Raw genomic sequence first — 16,359 nt, 5'->3', positions numbered from 1 at the left:
CGGAGACGTCTGTCGTAGGTTATCTTACTGGTTGCCTTCCTGGCCTCGAATGACGACCACCCAAGATCTCCCTGGACTGCTTCGGTGGCCACCATTCCGTGACAGCCCAGAGCCTGCTTCCCGACCTCTCGTTGACGACGTTCCATGACTTCACGCACTGTGCCAGGGACACAAAGAACCGCGTTGGCGAAGGGTAGTCCGGGCACCACGACCGCCTTCCAGAGTTCGCGAGTCACCAGAAAACGATTGCAACTCCAAAGATTACGTTCTCGGAGTACATTCGGACCCCTCACGGCTGCCTGTCGGAGGTGGGTATAATGATCGGACAAGTACCCCGGCTTGTTGGTCAGTACAACTCCCAGGTATTTGTACGACTCCTGTACCTGTGCTTGCTGGTCGTTCAGCACCAGACTGTTTAATTTAGCCTCATCGTACCCGGCTAATTGAAGGACTGCCGACTTTTTGGCGTTGAACCGAAGGCCCAACGTAGCCGCCTCCGTCTCACATATACATATTAGATACTGCAGGTCCTCCACCGTCTCCGCCGTCAATACAATGTTGTCCGCATAGGTGAGGCCCGGCAGCATCCACTTCACCTCTGTGCCTCCTTCCATGTGTGTCAAAGAAAAACCCACCGCCGACTGGATCAGGCGTTCCTCCAACGCATACAGATACAGAATATAAAGAAGCGGGGAGACTGGGAATCCCTGTCGAAGACCCCTTAATTGTCACTGTGACTTGCTCTGAGTCGACTCCCTTCAGTTGCGTCATTACTGTATTGAGTGAGTATAGGCGCCGTATGACAGCTAGCCGCGGATGAGGAAGGTGGAGCTCCTCCGAACGTCGCACGAGTTGCGCGTGCGGCACACTGTCATATGCTTTTGCCACATTTAAAAAGCAGCACAGCAGTCTTCTTTCCTGTTTTCGGGCAATTTCAATACACTGCCTGAGGGTGAACAGGTTGTCTTCCAACCTTCGACCCCTCCGAAATTCGCCCTGAAGTTCGGTGAGCAGTTCGTTCTCTTCTGCCCATGCTGCCATATGTTCCTTGATAATGTGGGCGAAGGTCCGGTGTACCGTAGAGGTCACGGTCAGGGGCCGATAATCCTTGAGGAACTGTTTTTCGCTCCCGCTCTTCGGGATCAGAACCACGCGGCCGACCCTCCAGTCTTGGGGCATAGGTTCCTCTCCCCTTAAGATTGCTCTAAAGATTTCCGCCAGCTGCTCCACTGCATCTTTTCCCAAGGGCTTGAGGACGCTCGCCGGGACCCCGTCCAATCCCCTTTCAAGCGTGCCAGTGCACGCACAACCATCACTCGGCCGATGTCCCCCTCTTGGTTGGAATCCGATTGATCCGGGGCAAGTCGGCCTTCTTGTGGTGTAGACACCTCCTCAGGGGCAAATGTCTCCGTCAGGTACTTGGTGAGGTGGGTTCCAAGGTCTTCTGGCGGATTCCCCGTGCTCTCGTCAATTATGGTAACATCTTCGTCCTTTCCCTCCAGCGATTTAAGGTACTTCCAGAACTTTCTCGCTGCGTTTCTTCCGCTAGATCTAATATCTCGGACGGTCTCCAGATCCGCTGTTCTCATCTTCGCTTTGGTTAGTCGTTTGGCATAGCACTTGCAGTCGTGGTACATGGTCCATCTTCTAGCAACCTCCCTCCCAGATTCAGTTCGGAGCGATTGTCGATGTTCCCTGTTGGCTTTCTGTCTAGCTAGTATAGCTTCTTTAACCTCTGTGTCCCACCACCTCTTCCTCACTCTCCGTCCACTGGGCTGCCTGGATGCATGTTGCTTGATGAGACGCTTGAGCTCTGTGATGTACTGTCTGTAACCGGACGCTTGTATCCTTATGTTGCTTCTTTCAAATTTCTTCGTAACCCTTCCCACCTCCTTCTGAGCCAAATGCGTTCGTCTCTTGTACTGAGGACGGGTTTTCGCATTTGTCCATGTGTTTTTACTTAAGTCCAGTCGCAGGCAATTGTGGTTGCTGCCGACGCTGTGCTCGCCTTCCTCGTCGATGGCAACACCAACTAGGCTCTTACCAAGGCGCGAAGACACCAAAGCGTAATCTATGCAGGTTCTGCTTCCTCGGACACACCACGTGTATTGACCCTTGCATGATGCCCGTAAGTTAACTAGTTCAAGTTGAAACTCGTCTGCTAGATTCAGTAGCCGACGCCCGTTAGCATCTTCCCATCCGTCAAGTTCATGGAGATGGCCGTTAAAGTCCCCCATGATTAAGACATTCCTGTCTTTCTCCAGTGCCTTAATATCTTTGGTGACACACGCCATAGTAGCTTCGTTCTCCTCGTCGCGCGCACTCCCCACCGAGAGATAGACAATACACACAGTCACTTGGGTTCGCAGCAACTCTCCCTCCACTCAGGTGAGATCTCTGCACTCGTCGAGCGTCCTGAGCTACACTGTCGTGTCCCGCCATTGTACCCCAAAACCACCTCCTCTTCGTTGACCCTCCTGGCGGTTGCACCCAGCCCAGTGCCAAACCGGGTGCACTGGGGGCTCCTCTAGGTCTCTAAGGTGCGTTTCGGCCACCCCAAAGATGGCCATTCCTTCAGACTCCAACTGGTTAAAGAGTTCCTCCCACTTTTGCTCCCGTCGTGCTCCTTGCAGGTTGAGAAACCCCACTGTCACTGTCATGCTTCTGTGATGCTTCTTCCGTTTCCTCCTCGCAGCTCCACGTTTCAGTGCGCCCTTGTTGGAGCCGCATTGCCGCTGTACTACTTCATGGATCCATGAACCCCGATGCCCAGCTGCTGCCGCACCGTCTCCGCTACCAGGCCGCTGAGCCACAAAAGAGGCATTGCTGAAGGGCTCATGTGCATAGGGTGTCGGACAAGCGGCGGCGGGTACACGGGGTTTCGTCCATCCAGGACTGGCGTCAGTTCTGCAGTGATATCCTCGCGGTGATATTGAAGAGGTGGGTCTTCTTGGATCCTCCTGGAAGCGTCTTTCATTGACAGGCCGATTCCGGTCGGATGCCGCACCAGCCCCGGGTGGACCCAACCCCGCTCTGGGTACGTCGATGTTCCTCCACTCATCGACGGTTGCCAACCACTGTGGGCACGCCGCTCATGCATGACGGTTCCCTGTGGCGTGGATTGGTCTTTCCCTTCTCCATCCTGTTGGCGTCGGACGTATGCTCCCTGCGACAGTCGTTGTTGCCACAGCTCTTCGCACGGCACGTGACCCACTAGCAGTGGGGCAGTCCTGGTCTGCCCACACTCTATGCCAGCTGTCTGGTTCATGGGTTCGTGTATTGGCCGTTGTTGGGCAGGATTTACAAGTCCATCCTGCTCGCGGTCCTGTTGTGCCCTCATTCGTCTGTCCTTTCCTTGCCTGCCTAAAAAACGGTTGCGAGTCCTACTAAGCGGCCAGTCACCATGTTAATGCCTTGGTTGCTGTACCGGAGCCCGTCCTTTCCCATAAAACCGTCATTTACCAAATTCTTGCTCAGGTCCCCGTACTTGGCATGGATCTTCTTGCACATTTTTCTAAGCCTAGAGTTCAGCATCATAGCCGCTGCTTGGGTCTCCTTTCCTCTGCTCGTGACTTTGGGGACAGAACAGACTGTCAGGGCAACTTCTCTGAAGCACCACTCTTTCTCCAGGGATTCTACTATGTCGTCTGGCTGCTGCCCTTGTAACAGGTCCTGCATTCCAACGTGCAATATACATCCTGAGGATTTTCCGCGCCGTCGCTTCGTAGTCTGCAATCATCCTGTGCGCTATTTCGACCGTCGCCTTTCGGTTGAGTAGGACGTCGAAGTTTTGACCGCCACCCATCTGTTCGGAGAAAGCCGGGGCAAACCTCCCAACGTTACTGTCTCCTACGATCAGGACCTCTTTCTTCACTCCCCATGGCGGTCGTATCACTGACTTAGCACTTGCCTTGCTTTTTGTGGGAGTACTGGTGTACTTCTGCCCTGGACCCTCATCCCTGTTGTCATCTGAACCTGCTAGTAGCTTGACGGAATCGACCACACTGTCTGCTAGCTTATCGTCGTCTTCCGTGCTCGAGGGACCTATGACTGGGCAAACAGCGCCGCCTCGCGACGAACGACGGAGTTAGGGCAATTACACCCTTCTGCTGTACTTCTGCTGGGGAGCGACTCGAATGGGACGGCCGGAGAAGCCATCGCACGCGGCTGCGTATAGACCTTTCCAGCGGCAGTCTCGAACGAAGCGATTTACAGCGCGTGTCCCTGGTTTTGAGAGTGCACATCAGTGTTGCCCGACTGCGCTGAGCTGTGGAGTTTCTCGTCAGTGGGCCGTGGCAGCCTGCGTTGGCGCAATTCAGGGCGCTGGAGGCGGCTGAATTGCCGCGTTTTCTTTTTTATCTTGTGTTCTGTGGCGAGCATAATTATTAGAGGTCTTTAAGAAAGCAGTGCTCTATTTTTGGGAACAAAAACGAAGAAATGAAAGCTGTTTTGGTGAGTCCGTGCGCGACAGAACAAATGCAACGGGAATGTTTGTTTCATTTTATGTTCATTGTTTTACGGCACCGTACACTCAGCCGTGTCAATCTATAAAGGTCAAAATATTTGACCACACAGGATATCCGTACTGCATGGATAATCCCCGCCCACAACATAAAATTCAATGAGTCTCATCACTCGAACAAAAAAATATATTGTACGCACCCCACGGTGCCGCGTTATTCGAACAGGATTTGAGAAATGTCTCAAACAACACAGCATATCCAATATACAGTGTCGACGATAGTCACTTCACGACGATCGGACGGAATCCGGCGTGTTTCGGGGAACATGTAGAAGAGACCTCCTTTTTTGCACAGCTCCATAGCAAATGAACGAACGTGCTTATTCCGTCGCCACACCCCGGACCCGACCGTATCAGCTAGTTTATGCGAAGACCCGGAACACAGCCTGGAAGGCTTTTTGGAGATTATCTCGACGGAAATAATCCTCCAAGCACGTCGAACTGCCTGCGTCGCGGGCTGCTTGACGTTCGCTCTCTTCGTTCGTTTCCTGCGAAGGCCGAGCGGGCTACGAGCCCTGGTATTCCCTGGTTCTCACAGTGGAAGATAACATACAAAGGGTAAGCATCCTAAACAGGCGAATAAAATAAAAAAAATTCCAAGAAAAGCCGCCGAACTCCGAATGCAAAATGCAGGTGGGGAGTCACGCTGACCGGGTTTCCACAGCTCAGGCGGGTGCAAGAAATTTCTGGCTGATAGGGGTCGCGCGATTCGTAAAATGGCGGCAGCCAGAGCGCTCTTTTTGCAAAGGTCTATATTCGGCACCGATTTGGCGTCCAGGAGCGTGGCCAATGTCGTCACGGACGTCATAATAACAGCTTTTATTTTTAGGTCTTCGTTTTCTTCGGATGCCGCTGACTGCATTTTGAAATGTCGGTCGCTCGGTCTGTGTGTGGCCGGGTGCTCGGCGGCTCGGCGGTGTTCGCGCTGGTGCGTGTTGTCGACGTTGCCGCCTGTACTCGTCGGTTTCTCGGGAACATCAAACCACGACCTCCTCTACGTACGTTCTCCATTTTCAAACTTCGCCCGGTGCCGTCCGTCACTCCTGTTGCAAACGAAAATTATGTGTACCGGAGGCGACAGAGCCCAGCCGCAGTAATTTTGTACGAATTCTTCTGGAGCTGGACTTGTCTGTAATACAACGGATTATCACCCGGTCCCTTGCATAGAATAGCTGCGAAGGCCGTGCAAGCGGCGAGCGTGGAGCCTTGACAGGCATGACTGCACCCGCTGTAGGAGCGCTCGTGCCGCGTGATCCAAAACAACTAGCTCGCGCTTTTAGCACTGTCGTCGTCACATTTTTTTTTTCAGTGTTAACCGTAAAAGAGAAATGTCATAAATATTGCCAAATCCCATACAAAACAAAATGTTCCAGAAAAAAAAAAAAAAGAAATGTTAGCCTCCATTACGGATCGAACCTACGACCGCTTGCGCATGAGGCAGACATCTTAACCGCTAAGCAACGCTACAACTTCGGAAACCTCGTTTTGACAATTCGTTTTATCCAAGACTTTCGGGCGGCACTAACGCGAAGTACCGTCGGACGGCACTTGACGCACTGCTGAAGTGCCGTCGGACGGTACCGTAGTCACCACGAATGTTGTGGCTTATGCAAGCCGAGTCATGACGGCAACATACATCTTTAATGGAGACAGGCGTTCTTCAGTGACCATGGCTGGTTGCCGATGATCGAACCACACGAGCGCGGGGGCAGCTCGCGCACCTCAGAGTTCACGCGCCGGTCACGCCTGCCGGTCATGCACCCGCGGCATTGTTGCACTATACTACATTCCTTCCCCCTTAGGTAGGATCAGTTCCGTAGCGGATGACTGGACGTCGCTCTCCTGCTGATCTTCTGAGCGGCTGCTCCGGCTGAGCCGCTGGCGATGGCACAACCTGAGGAACAGGTCTTTCTGGGTTTCGCCTGGCAGGAGATGCTTGTGGCGTTCCATGTCCAGGCGCAGCCGTTAGTGGCAGCTTGACGTCGTAGTCAATGTCAGCTTCAAGGTTCTCATCCCAGTCAAGCCAAGCCTTCCTGAGGTGATCACGATGACGGCGATGAACTTCTCGATTGGCCAGCTGTACCTTGTAGGAGACTGGTCCTGTGACTGCAACAACCTTTGCTGCTTTCCATCGTGGTCCCGTCACAAAATTTCGGGCGTAGACGGTGTCGCCTACGTAGAACCGCTTGACCTTTGGTTGATCCGCTCCTGGATCTCTCTGGAGGTCAGGATGCAGTCTGTCCAACGGCGACCGCAGCCTCCGGCCCATCATCACCTCTCCCGGAGTCTTCCCGGTGTCCGAGTGTGGTGTCGTGTGCTGCTTAAACAAAAAACGTGAAATCTTGCACTGTGTGTCGCCTTGAGTTAGCTTCTTTAAGGCAGACTTGACTTCCCTCACCATTCTTTCTGCCCTGCCATTGCTCGCAGGATGGTACGGGGCTGTGTAGATGAAGCGAACAGCATTAAGTTTCAGGAACTCTTTCATTTCTGCACTTTTGAACGCCGTTCCGTTGTCCGACACAATTACGTCGGGCAACCCATGTGTCGCGAATAGCTTCCTCAGCGCCGTAATCACTGCAGCTGATTTCGTGGACGGCATAATCTCGACTTCGGCCCAGTTAGAAAAGGCGTCCACCACAACGAGAAAACTTTCACCTCGAACGGGTCCAGCGAAATCTACGTGCAGGCGGCTCCAGGGCTGTTCTGGCTTTATCCAAAAGTGAACAGGTGCTTTTCGATCGCTCTGCCTGTTTTCCTGGCACTGTTGGCAATGGCGCACAAAGTCTTCGATCGCTTGATCGATCGCTTGATCGATTTTAGGCCACCAAATGTACGCCCTGGCCGACGTTTTCATTGCTGTCATTCCTGGGTGGTTGGCATGAAGCAATTGTAGGACCTTCCTTGTGGCTTGCTCGGGAATGACCACTCTATTTCCCCACAGAATACAATCTCGATGCAAGGAAAGTTCTGTGCGTCTCACCTCAAAAGGTGCAAAAGATCCTCCCAGGGTTTCTTGTGGCCAACCCGAGAGTATCCATTGCTTGACTCTTGCCAGCGTAGGGTCTTGCTTTGTCAGCTTTCCGATGTCTGCTGCCTGCAGTGGAGGGTACTGGACGGCCTCGAGGAGGAGTACGTCACCTGGTGGCACTGGCTCGTCGACATCGCTTGGTGCTGGAAGGCGGCTTAACCCGTCTGCGTTGGTGTTGTCGATTCCTGATCGAAACACAAGCTTGTCGTCGTACGCTCCCAGCAGCAAGCTCCACCGCAGCATCCTCGGTGACAGGATTTGTGGCATTGGCTTCTCTGTGTCAAAAATCCCAAGAAGCGGTTGATGATCGGTCACGATCGTGAATTCTCTTCCCGCGAGATACTGGTGAAAGTGCTTAACACCCTAAACTACAGCAAGCCCTTCTTTGTCGATTTGAGCGTAATTACGCTCACTTCGCCCCAATGTTCGTGACGCATATGCTATCGGCACTTCTGCACCATCATCGTCCTTGTGAGAAAGAACTGCACCAACACCAACCGGTGAAGCGTCACACGACAAGACCAGTGGACGGGCTGGGTCGTAGCGTACTAACACTGCGTCGGAGCTGAGAAGCCCTTTTAGGTTCCGGTACGCTTTCTCATGCTCCCGCGTCCACGCCCATTTTCTTCCTTGGTCTAGAAGGCGGTGCAATGGCTCAGCAACTTCAGCTTTCCCTTCAAGAAATCTGCTGTAAAAGTTGACAAGTCCCAAAAAAAGCTTGTAGTTCTTTTTTGTTCTTTGGGCTCGGCGCACTCTTGATTGCAGTCACTTTTTCTTCACTTGGGTGAATGCCAGTAGAATCAACTCTGTGACCCAAATACTCTATACTTGTTTTACCGAACTCGCATTTGTCTTTGTTTACCCGCAAACGCGAGTCTTGCAACCGCTGCATGACTGCTCTTAGTCTTTCATCATGCTCTGCCACGGTCGAGCCCGAGACAACGATATCGTCAAGATATACGACGACTCCAGGTATACCTGACAGTAAGCTGTCTACTACACGCTGGAACAATCCTGGTGCGACTGATATACCGAAAGGAAGTCGGCGAACTTTGTACAGCCCTTTCAACGTATTCACGGTGAGGACTTCTGATGACTCGTCGTCAAGTACGAGCTGCTGATAGGCCTGGGTTAGGTCTAGTTTCGTAAATATCTTACTGGACCCTAGAGTGGCAAACAACTCGGTGACAGTCGGTAGTGGATAGACGTTGCTCTTAACCGCCTTGTTGATTGTGCTACGATAATCTCCGCACAGGCGTAAAGTTCCGTTTTTCTTTCTCACCACGACGAGCGGTGTGGCCCAGTCGGAGTACTGGGTCAGCTCCAGGATGCCTTGCTTCTCCAGGCGATCTAACTCCTTGCTCACATCCTCTCGAAGGGCGAACGGCACTGGCCGACTCTTTAAAAACTTGGGTTGCACGTCGTTGAGCTCGATGTGGATCGGAGCTCCCTTGAATCCGGGCAAATCGGTGCGAAAAACCTCGGAAAACCGCGCTGTTAGCGCTTCGTCGGACGTGCTGAGGTGTCGAATGCCGTGTAACTCGATACCTAGTGGTCGAAACCAATTTCGTCCCAACAAGCTTCTTCCGTGCTGTGCCACAACCATGATTGGCAAAACAGCCTTGCGTCCTTTAAACATGACGCTCACCATTGCTTTGCCAAGTGTAGGCAATGTCTGCTTTGACCAGGTTAACAACTTGGTGGGTGTGCTCTCGATGGGAATCAGTCTCTGGTCTATCTGGCGAAACGTTTCTTCGCTCATGATAGAGCAAGACGCTCCAGAGTCAACTTCCATGATTATTTCTTGTGACTCTATCTTTACTGGCACTAGAAACTTTTCTTCGGTTTCGTGCACCTCGCAGATCGAACAGAGTTCGTCTACTTCGTAAACGCTGTCTCCCTTTTTTGTGTCTTTTCCTTTCTTTGATGTGGCTACCTTACTGTGGCATGCCTTTGCTATATGCCCCTTCTTCTGGCATTTGTAGCAGACGGAGTCTTTAAATTTGCACATGAAAGGTTTGTGCTTACCGGTGCAACGGTGGCAGTTTTCGCTGTCTGGTTGCTTCTGAGGTTTCATAGTTGTCGCTTGAATTTCACCATCAGAGTCAACTTTGCCGCTGTGTTGCCGTTGCTTCCTGATGTCTCGCTGTTGCTGTGACGTTGCCTCTGCAGTGACGGCCAAGTCGTAGGCTACGTCGAACGTCAAGTTCCGTTCAGCCAAAAGCCGTCGCTGCACTCTCTCGGGCGCGATGCCGCAGACGAACCTGTCTCGCATCATGATTTCAAGTGGCAGTTGTCTATCTCCGAAACCGCAGTCTTCTGCTAGCTTTCGGAGCGCTGTCATGTAGTCTGCAACTGTCTCGCCGGCGTGCTGGTCGCGCTTGTAGAACAGGAACCTTGCGTAGAGTTCCGACGGCCTTGGGTGCAGATGAGCCTTGACCGCTGTCACTATCGTGGTATAGTCTGCTGCTGTCGGTCTCGTCGGCTTCACCAAGGTTACGATTAAGGAGTACGTTTCTTCTCCGCAGCAACTCAGCAGGACGGCACGCTTCTGCTCAGGCGTTGTCAGACTGTTGGCTACGCAGTACATTTCGAGTCGTTCTACGTACTCGTCCCAGGAAGCGTTGGTGCTGAGGCGATACTCGCTGATACCGCCCACAGCCATCCTTGAGGTCCGGACAACGGATGCTTGCCCGTTGTCTTCGTCCGCTTCGTCGCCAATTGTTGTGGCTTATGCAAGCCGAGTCATGACGGCAACATACATCTTTAATGGAGACAGGCGTTCTTCAGTGACCATGGCTGGTTGCCGATGATCGAACCACACGAGCGCGGGGGCAGCTCGCGCACCTCAGAGTTCACGCGCCGGTCACGCCTGCCGGTCATGCAACCGCGGCATTGTTGCACTATATTACAACGAATCTTCTTTTTCAACAGGAGTGACCGACGGGACCGGGCGAACGAAATTGGAAGAGCACAGGCGTCACGTCGACACACACCAGCGAGTACACTGCCGAGCCGCCGAGCACCCGACCACGCGCAGACACTCGCCGACCGACCGACGATTCAAAATGCAGTCGGCGGCATCCAAAATAAAACGTGTTTACGTCAAAGAACACCAAATAAAATTTGAACGTCCATGACGTCATTGGCCGAGCCCCCTGGACTTCAAATCGGTGCCGAATATGCACACCCTTCGCGCGCGCGCGCTTCGGGATCTCGGAGGCCATGCCGCGGGACTTGTACTACTCGTACACTCTACTGGAGGGTGCCACGATACGTTCAAAGCGAGCCAGAGTTGCGCGTCTGTTTTCCACGCGCCGACGCGCCGCTACGCGCCGAGAAGTCGGATCGAATGCTGTGCAGGAAAGTACACGTTGCACGCGCCACGGCGTTCGTTCCATTGCTTTTGAGCGCGCCGCGCGTCTCAAACGAGCGGCGCCGCTATTCGCCGAATTCAGCCACGTGAGGAGCAGGATCAGGAGGATCAGCATGCTGTGCAAAAAAGACGGCGCTAAGAGGATGAACGCGCAACTCTGGCTCCCTATTTTGACCGTTTTGTTTTTTCTGAATCTATCGAAGAAAGCACCTACTAAAACTCTCACCACCACACGCACACACACGCGCTCGCGGGCAGGTGGAGTCCCGGCTAAATTCGTGAATCCCTCAGGGAGGGCAGGGCTAAGCTCCGCGCGACTCCAGCGACCTATAGGGGACGCCACTATCGGGCAAATATGGCGGTCGAATACAGGTCGTGCCGTGCCATGTGCCAGCTCAACGCACAACGCTGCGGCACCAGCAAGCAAGCATTGGACTCAAAATTGGTTCCCCCGCGTTTTATTTTCCACGTTTCGAACCTGCGGCGATGTGTTGGGCTAAGCGAACTTCAAGAGGCTCTACTTTCTTCGAGGAAACGAGGAAAGGACTGCCCACTGTCCTTCCACGGTGCTGATGAACGTTGAGAAACGCGGTTCCATAGGTCGCGTGCAGAGCAACCTGGGTCACAAGGCGATACTATGGTTACGACACAGTCACCGGTAGAACTGTTCTGTCGCGCGAACCACCGCGTGTAAACACGGAAGCCAGACGAGACGAGCAGAAATCGCGAAGGGACCTGTTCCGGCCAGTTCAGTGTTTTTCCGCTAGGTGCCGTTCGTTTTGCTGGAGTCGCGAATACCAAATGCCCGTGTCTCGCTCTCATTATGGCATGAGGCACATAAAGTGTCTGTGAAGAAAACTAAAAAACGCAGGCGAGCTGGTGCATCACATCCATAGTAACCCTGAGACGTAGAAGCAGTAAAAAAAACAAACAGAACAACGAAGTAGAGACTTCGTTGTTCTGTCCGTTTTATTATTGTTTCTAGGTCTCAGGTTTACTACGGACATAATGTGTCTGCCGTCTGAAATTTAGCCCTATACGTCCTTGTCCTCAAAACTCTTCCTCTCGTCTCGAACAGTAAAGAATTTCCAGGAGAATTGTCAAACACCTTTTCCTTTCTTATGTCCTGTTTCTGCGACCTGTATATTGTTAGAGCTGATTTTTCTCTTCATTCTTCCCTCCCACATTTTTCCTTCTGCCTCTTCACCCCCTTCTGCACTGAAATAGTCTGCTCAGCCTAATCAATACGCCTCGCAAGTGGGCTCATTGTCGTCTTCTACGCATGAGAAAGGAAGTAGCGGTGACGTCAGAACGCCGAGCCCTGATTGGCTGATCGCGACCCCCCTATCTGAGCGTCGTCTGCTCCTTCGCAACGTCGTCTGCTCGCCACGTCGTCTGCGTCTGTCTTACCTTTCCTGCGACTTTCGGAAGTGCAGGTCTTTACGAGCGAGCTCGACTTCGCCTTTCTGAGAGGGCAGACGAAATAACTCGAGCGGTACGTTGTTTTTGTCTAACAACTAGCAGACGCGCATCAAGGGGGGAAGTCAAAGGACTCACTGGCGAGGTGTCCCGAGGCGCCGAGGTTTGTTTGCTAAGAACCGAGAATAAGCGTGTTAGTGCCCCGCAAGTTCCCTCCCAAATACTTTTTTCCTCCTTTCGTGTGCGGCGAGACCCCTCATTCTTTAACGGCGTCGGGGTTTGGCGCAGTTAACGTCGCCTGCTTTACGTCTGCTAGTCAAAGCGATGGCTGCTTTACCTTTGCTGCTTCTGTCGGAGATTCACTGCTTTTTCACCGGCGAGAGTCACCGTTGCCTCGCGAAACAAGGAGATAACAAGAGGAAGAAAGTGACCTCTTAATCTAAAATTGAGGTCAGCAATCAAAGTATAAGACGAGAAGGGTTCACAAGGGTCGCGCGGGCATATTCCATTCAGCACGCCAGCCGGTCGTGGGCAGACGGTCGCCGAGTCGCGGAGTGCCTGCTAGGCCTAACTGCCGTACTCGCTTGGTCGTGTTCGGTGTAATCGTGGCCGATGGAGCTTTTCCCGGGTGTTTGTGGATCCCGCGTTCTTCTTCGTCGTGGTCTGTCTGAAGTACTTTTTACTTTTTTCTTGCTGCTTGAAGTCGGGACGCGTGAGAAGCGCACGTAGAAAAATAAACGTCCGTGGGTCGTCGCGACCGCGACGCTGTCGGCCATGCTGATTTAATCGTAAGAAGTGCGTAAGACAGCTTCGGAGCTGTCGTAGGATTTCGTCGTAACCTGCGCAAAACTTACGAAAATTTCGTTTCGTGAATACGAATTTGTTCTTAAGTTTTGTCTCACGCATATTTTTGGCGTAAGATCGTTTCGTGAATCTGTCCTCTGCACTTCCGAAAGTCGCAGGAAAGGTAAGACAGACGCAGACGACGTTGCGAGCAGACGACGTTGCAAAGGAGCAGACGACGCTCAGATAGGGGGGTCGCGATCAGCCAATCAGGGCTCGGCGTTCTGACGTCACCGCTACCCCCTGCGCAAGGAGCAGACGAACTTGCCCTCCGCATAGTGTGTATTAGGGAGCCTTCATGTGCGCTTTGAAGGCGCACATGAAGGCACTCTAGCGTGTATAGTCGGTTACAGGTTAAGAAAAAAGCTGGAGCTCCGCCCACAAGCGTAAAGCGCCGCTTGAAATGCCTACGCCGTCAAAGAAAATAGCTCCCTAGCAACGCCGTTTTTTCCCTCTCAAAGAAACGTCTTCTAGGCCAATACATAAATAATTTAGTTTATTCACGATACTTAAAGAAGTTGAGATACGTTATTGTCCACGCACGGGTTCAGTATTAATGGACAGGGGTCATGTCTAATGTTCCGCCTTCTAACTGAGTTCCTGTCTAAATAGCTGTCTGAACTTCTGTCTTCCAGTGGTTTCGGTTTCGGTAGTCGAGAACCAAACTTTTTTTGAAAAACTAAAAAAAAAAGAAAGGACATTATTATTTCGTAACTAATGCAAATTACCTTATTTTTCTTAGTTTTATATACTTTATAGATGAATAGTGTATGTTTAGTTGATTTGTTGAATAGAAAATCTTTTGCGTTTCCGGTTTCGACGAATTCGCGATTTGGAAAGTCGTTCTCCGGTTGTGTGTTCCACATGTTTTCCGTCATGGATCCCAACGAGGAAGCTGCGGAAAGTGATTCTTCGGATTCTTCTTGCTCGAGAGACCTACCGTCTACGCCAAAACGCTGGTTCAAGAAGCACAAGAGCGGCCACATCTTGAACAGCGGCCAACGAGAGCTCCTTCTGAACATGTACGTTCGGGTGCGGCATACGGAGCCCGACCTCGACGTGATTGAGGCCTGCAAGGCAGTCAGCACACTGGCAGGTGTCAGCGTGTCCAGTGTGCTTGCAATCAAGAAGGAGGCAAGTGCGAATGATGGGCAACTCGCGTCACCCTCTCGGAAGCGCCCAACAAATGCAGGCAAGAAGCGGCGTAATGCCAAGTACGGTGACCTCATGCTGTGTGCCTTAAGATCGTGTGTGCATCGGTTTTTTCGCCGGAACGAGATGCCCACGGTTGAAAAGATAGCAGCCGAGTTCCGCACAAGCCCAGAACTCCCCTCGCTGCAGGCGTAGACCGTGCGTCGTCTCCTTCTTGACATTGGCTTCAGGCGAGAAAGGAGGGCTCGAAACTCGCTCATGGTCGAGCGAGACGACATCGTCGCTTGGCAGCAGACGTACTTGCGGGACATCACGCGTCACAGGCAAGAGGGCCGCCAGATTTTTTACCTCGACGAGACGTGGGTGACGGCCGGGCACACTGCCTCGACGGTGTGAGTGGACAGCACTGTGACCTCGTCCCACGACGCCTTCATGCGAGGTCTCACAACGTGCCTGAAGCAGCCGTCGGGGAAGGGCCAGCGCCTCATCGTTACGCATATCGGCAGCGAAGATGGATTTGTCCCTGGGTGCCTGGACGTCTTCCGCGGCAAAAAAACCGGCGACTACCACGAGGAAATGGACGGCCCTCCGTTCGAAAAGTGGTTCGACGATGTCCTCCAAAAACTGCCGACGGGGAGTGTCATCGTAATGGACAATGCCCCGTACCATTCCCGGCGGTTAGAGGCGGTGCCGACGACCAGTTCCCGGAAGGAGCTCATCCAGGGCTGGCTTACGTCGAAAGGTATTGCTTGGGACGCCAAGATGCTGAAGAGGCAGCTCCTTGAGATCGTGTCGTCGGTCAAGCCGCAGTACGTGAAGTACCGTGTGGACACTGCTGCAGAAAGGGCTGGTTGCACAGTGGTCAGGCTTCCACCCTACCACTGCGAGTTCAACCCAATTGAACTCATCTGGGCACAGATCAAGAATCGTGTCGCAGCCCGAAACACAATGTTCAAGATTGGCGACGTTGAGAGACTCCTCAAAGAAGAAGCTGAGCAGGTCACGGCTAGTAACTGGTGCAACGCTGTGAGGCATGTCGTCGAAGTGGAAGAAAGCTTCAAACAAGGAGGAACGACAAGTGCTCACATCGAGCCAATCGTCATCGCTCGTAATGAAGGTGACACTTCTTCTGAGAGTGACATGTCCAGTGTGGGGCCCCTCGACGACCCGTGATGTCAACATCAAGGGGGATCAACCCTAAAAACAAAACGGTCATTTTAAGGACCACTCATATGCTGTAAAATCGGATGCGTGTCGTACACGTCTCCCGTGTCTCATGTTGTTGACGTGATGTTGTGCTTCATTACCCAGGCAGCACAAAATGTCGTGGAAACGTCGAGAAAAGGTCCCTGACGTCCGTGACGTCCCGCGTGACTTCGATCACGTTTTTTCAACGTTGAGGTGACGTCCTTATATAACGTTCCATTAGAGTCCAATCAGTGACGTTGTGACGACGTTGTATTTCAACTCAAACGTCGTCAACGTTCCAACGACGTCGATGCACGACGTTCAGGCAACGTCCAACGCTCACGTTTCTTTGACGTTGAAGCGAAGTTCATAAATGACGTTCCATTATCGTCCTGTCCGTGACGTGCTGGCGACGTCATGTTTCGACTTCTACGTCGCCATCGTCGCCACGACGTCAAGACAAGACGTTTTAGCAGCGTCGAGCACTCACGTTTTTTCGACGTTAAAATAAAGTCCATAGCAACGTTACATTATTGTCCCGTCAGTGACGTTTCAGCGACGTCGCGTTCACACCTAGCTGTCGTAAACGTCATACAGGACGTACTGGCAACGACGACCACTCACGTTTTGTTCAACGTTGAGGACTTATTTAAATTACAATCCATTTTTGTCCTGTCATTGACACCCTGACGACGTCATGCCACAACCTTTGTTTTGTGTTTTTTTAGCTTTTCCAGCCCCATCTCCAGCCGCAGAATCACGTATAATACGCATTCACAGTTAAAAGCTTAATTAAAGCTGTGGTCAAGGAGGCATTGCTCAAGAACCGCA

At 52.4% G+C, this 16,359-nt stretch overlaps 2 protein-coding genes across 2 annotated transcripts; one reads left to right on the top strand and one right to left on the bottom strand.

The window, feature by feature from the left end:
- Positions 1-6,320: 6,320 nt before the first annotated feature.
- LOC120848089 (uncharacterized protein K02A2.6-like) lies at positions 6,321-7,250 on the bottom strand. Its single transcript, XM_040220013.2, has 2 exons — positions 6,921-7,250; positions 6,321-6,839 (listed from the first exon to the last, which is right to left on the bottom strand). Exons 1-2 carry the CDS (start codon positions 7,119-7,121, stop codon positions 6,321-6,323), a joined length of 720 nt encoding a protein of 239 aa, XP_040075947.1. The 5' UTR covers positions 7,122-7,250.
- Positions 7,251-14,772: 7,522 nt separating this feature from the next.
- On the top strand, positions 14,773-15,513 carry LOC120848090. The gene has a single exon (XM_040220014.1). It carries the CDS (start codon positions 14,773-14,775, stop codon positions 15,511-15,513), a length of 741 nt encoding a protein of 246 aa, XP_040075948.1.
- The last annotated feature ends 846 nt before the right edge of the window (positions 15,514-16,359 follow it).

Source organism: Ixodes scapularis, unplaced genomic scaffold (assembly GCF_016920785.2).
Source record: "Ixodes scapularis isolate PalLabHiFi unplaced genomic scaffold, ASM1692078v2 PGA_scaffold0__279_contigs__length_252992795, whole genome shotgun sequence".
In the NCBI taxonomy this organism is placed as follows: Eukaryota; Metazoa; Arthropoda; class Arachnida; order Ixodida; family Ixodidae; genus Ixodes; species Ixodes scapularis.
This window is presented reverse-complemented; position numbering and strand designations above follow the sequence as displayed.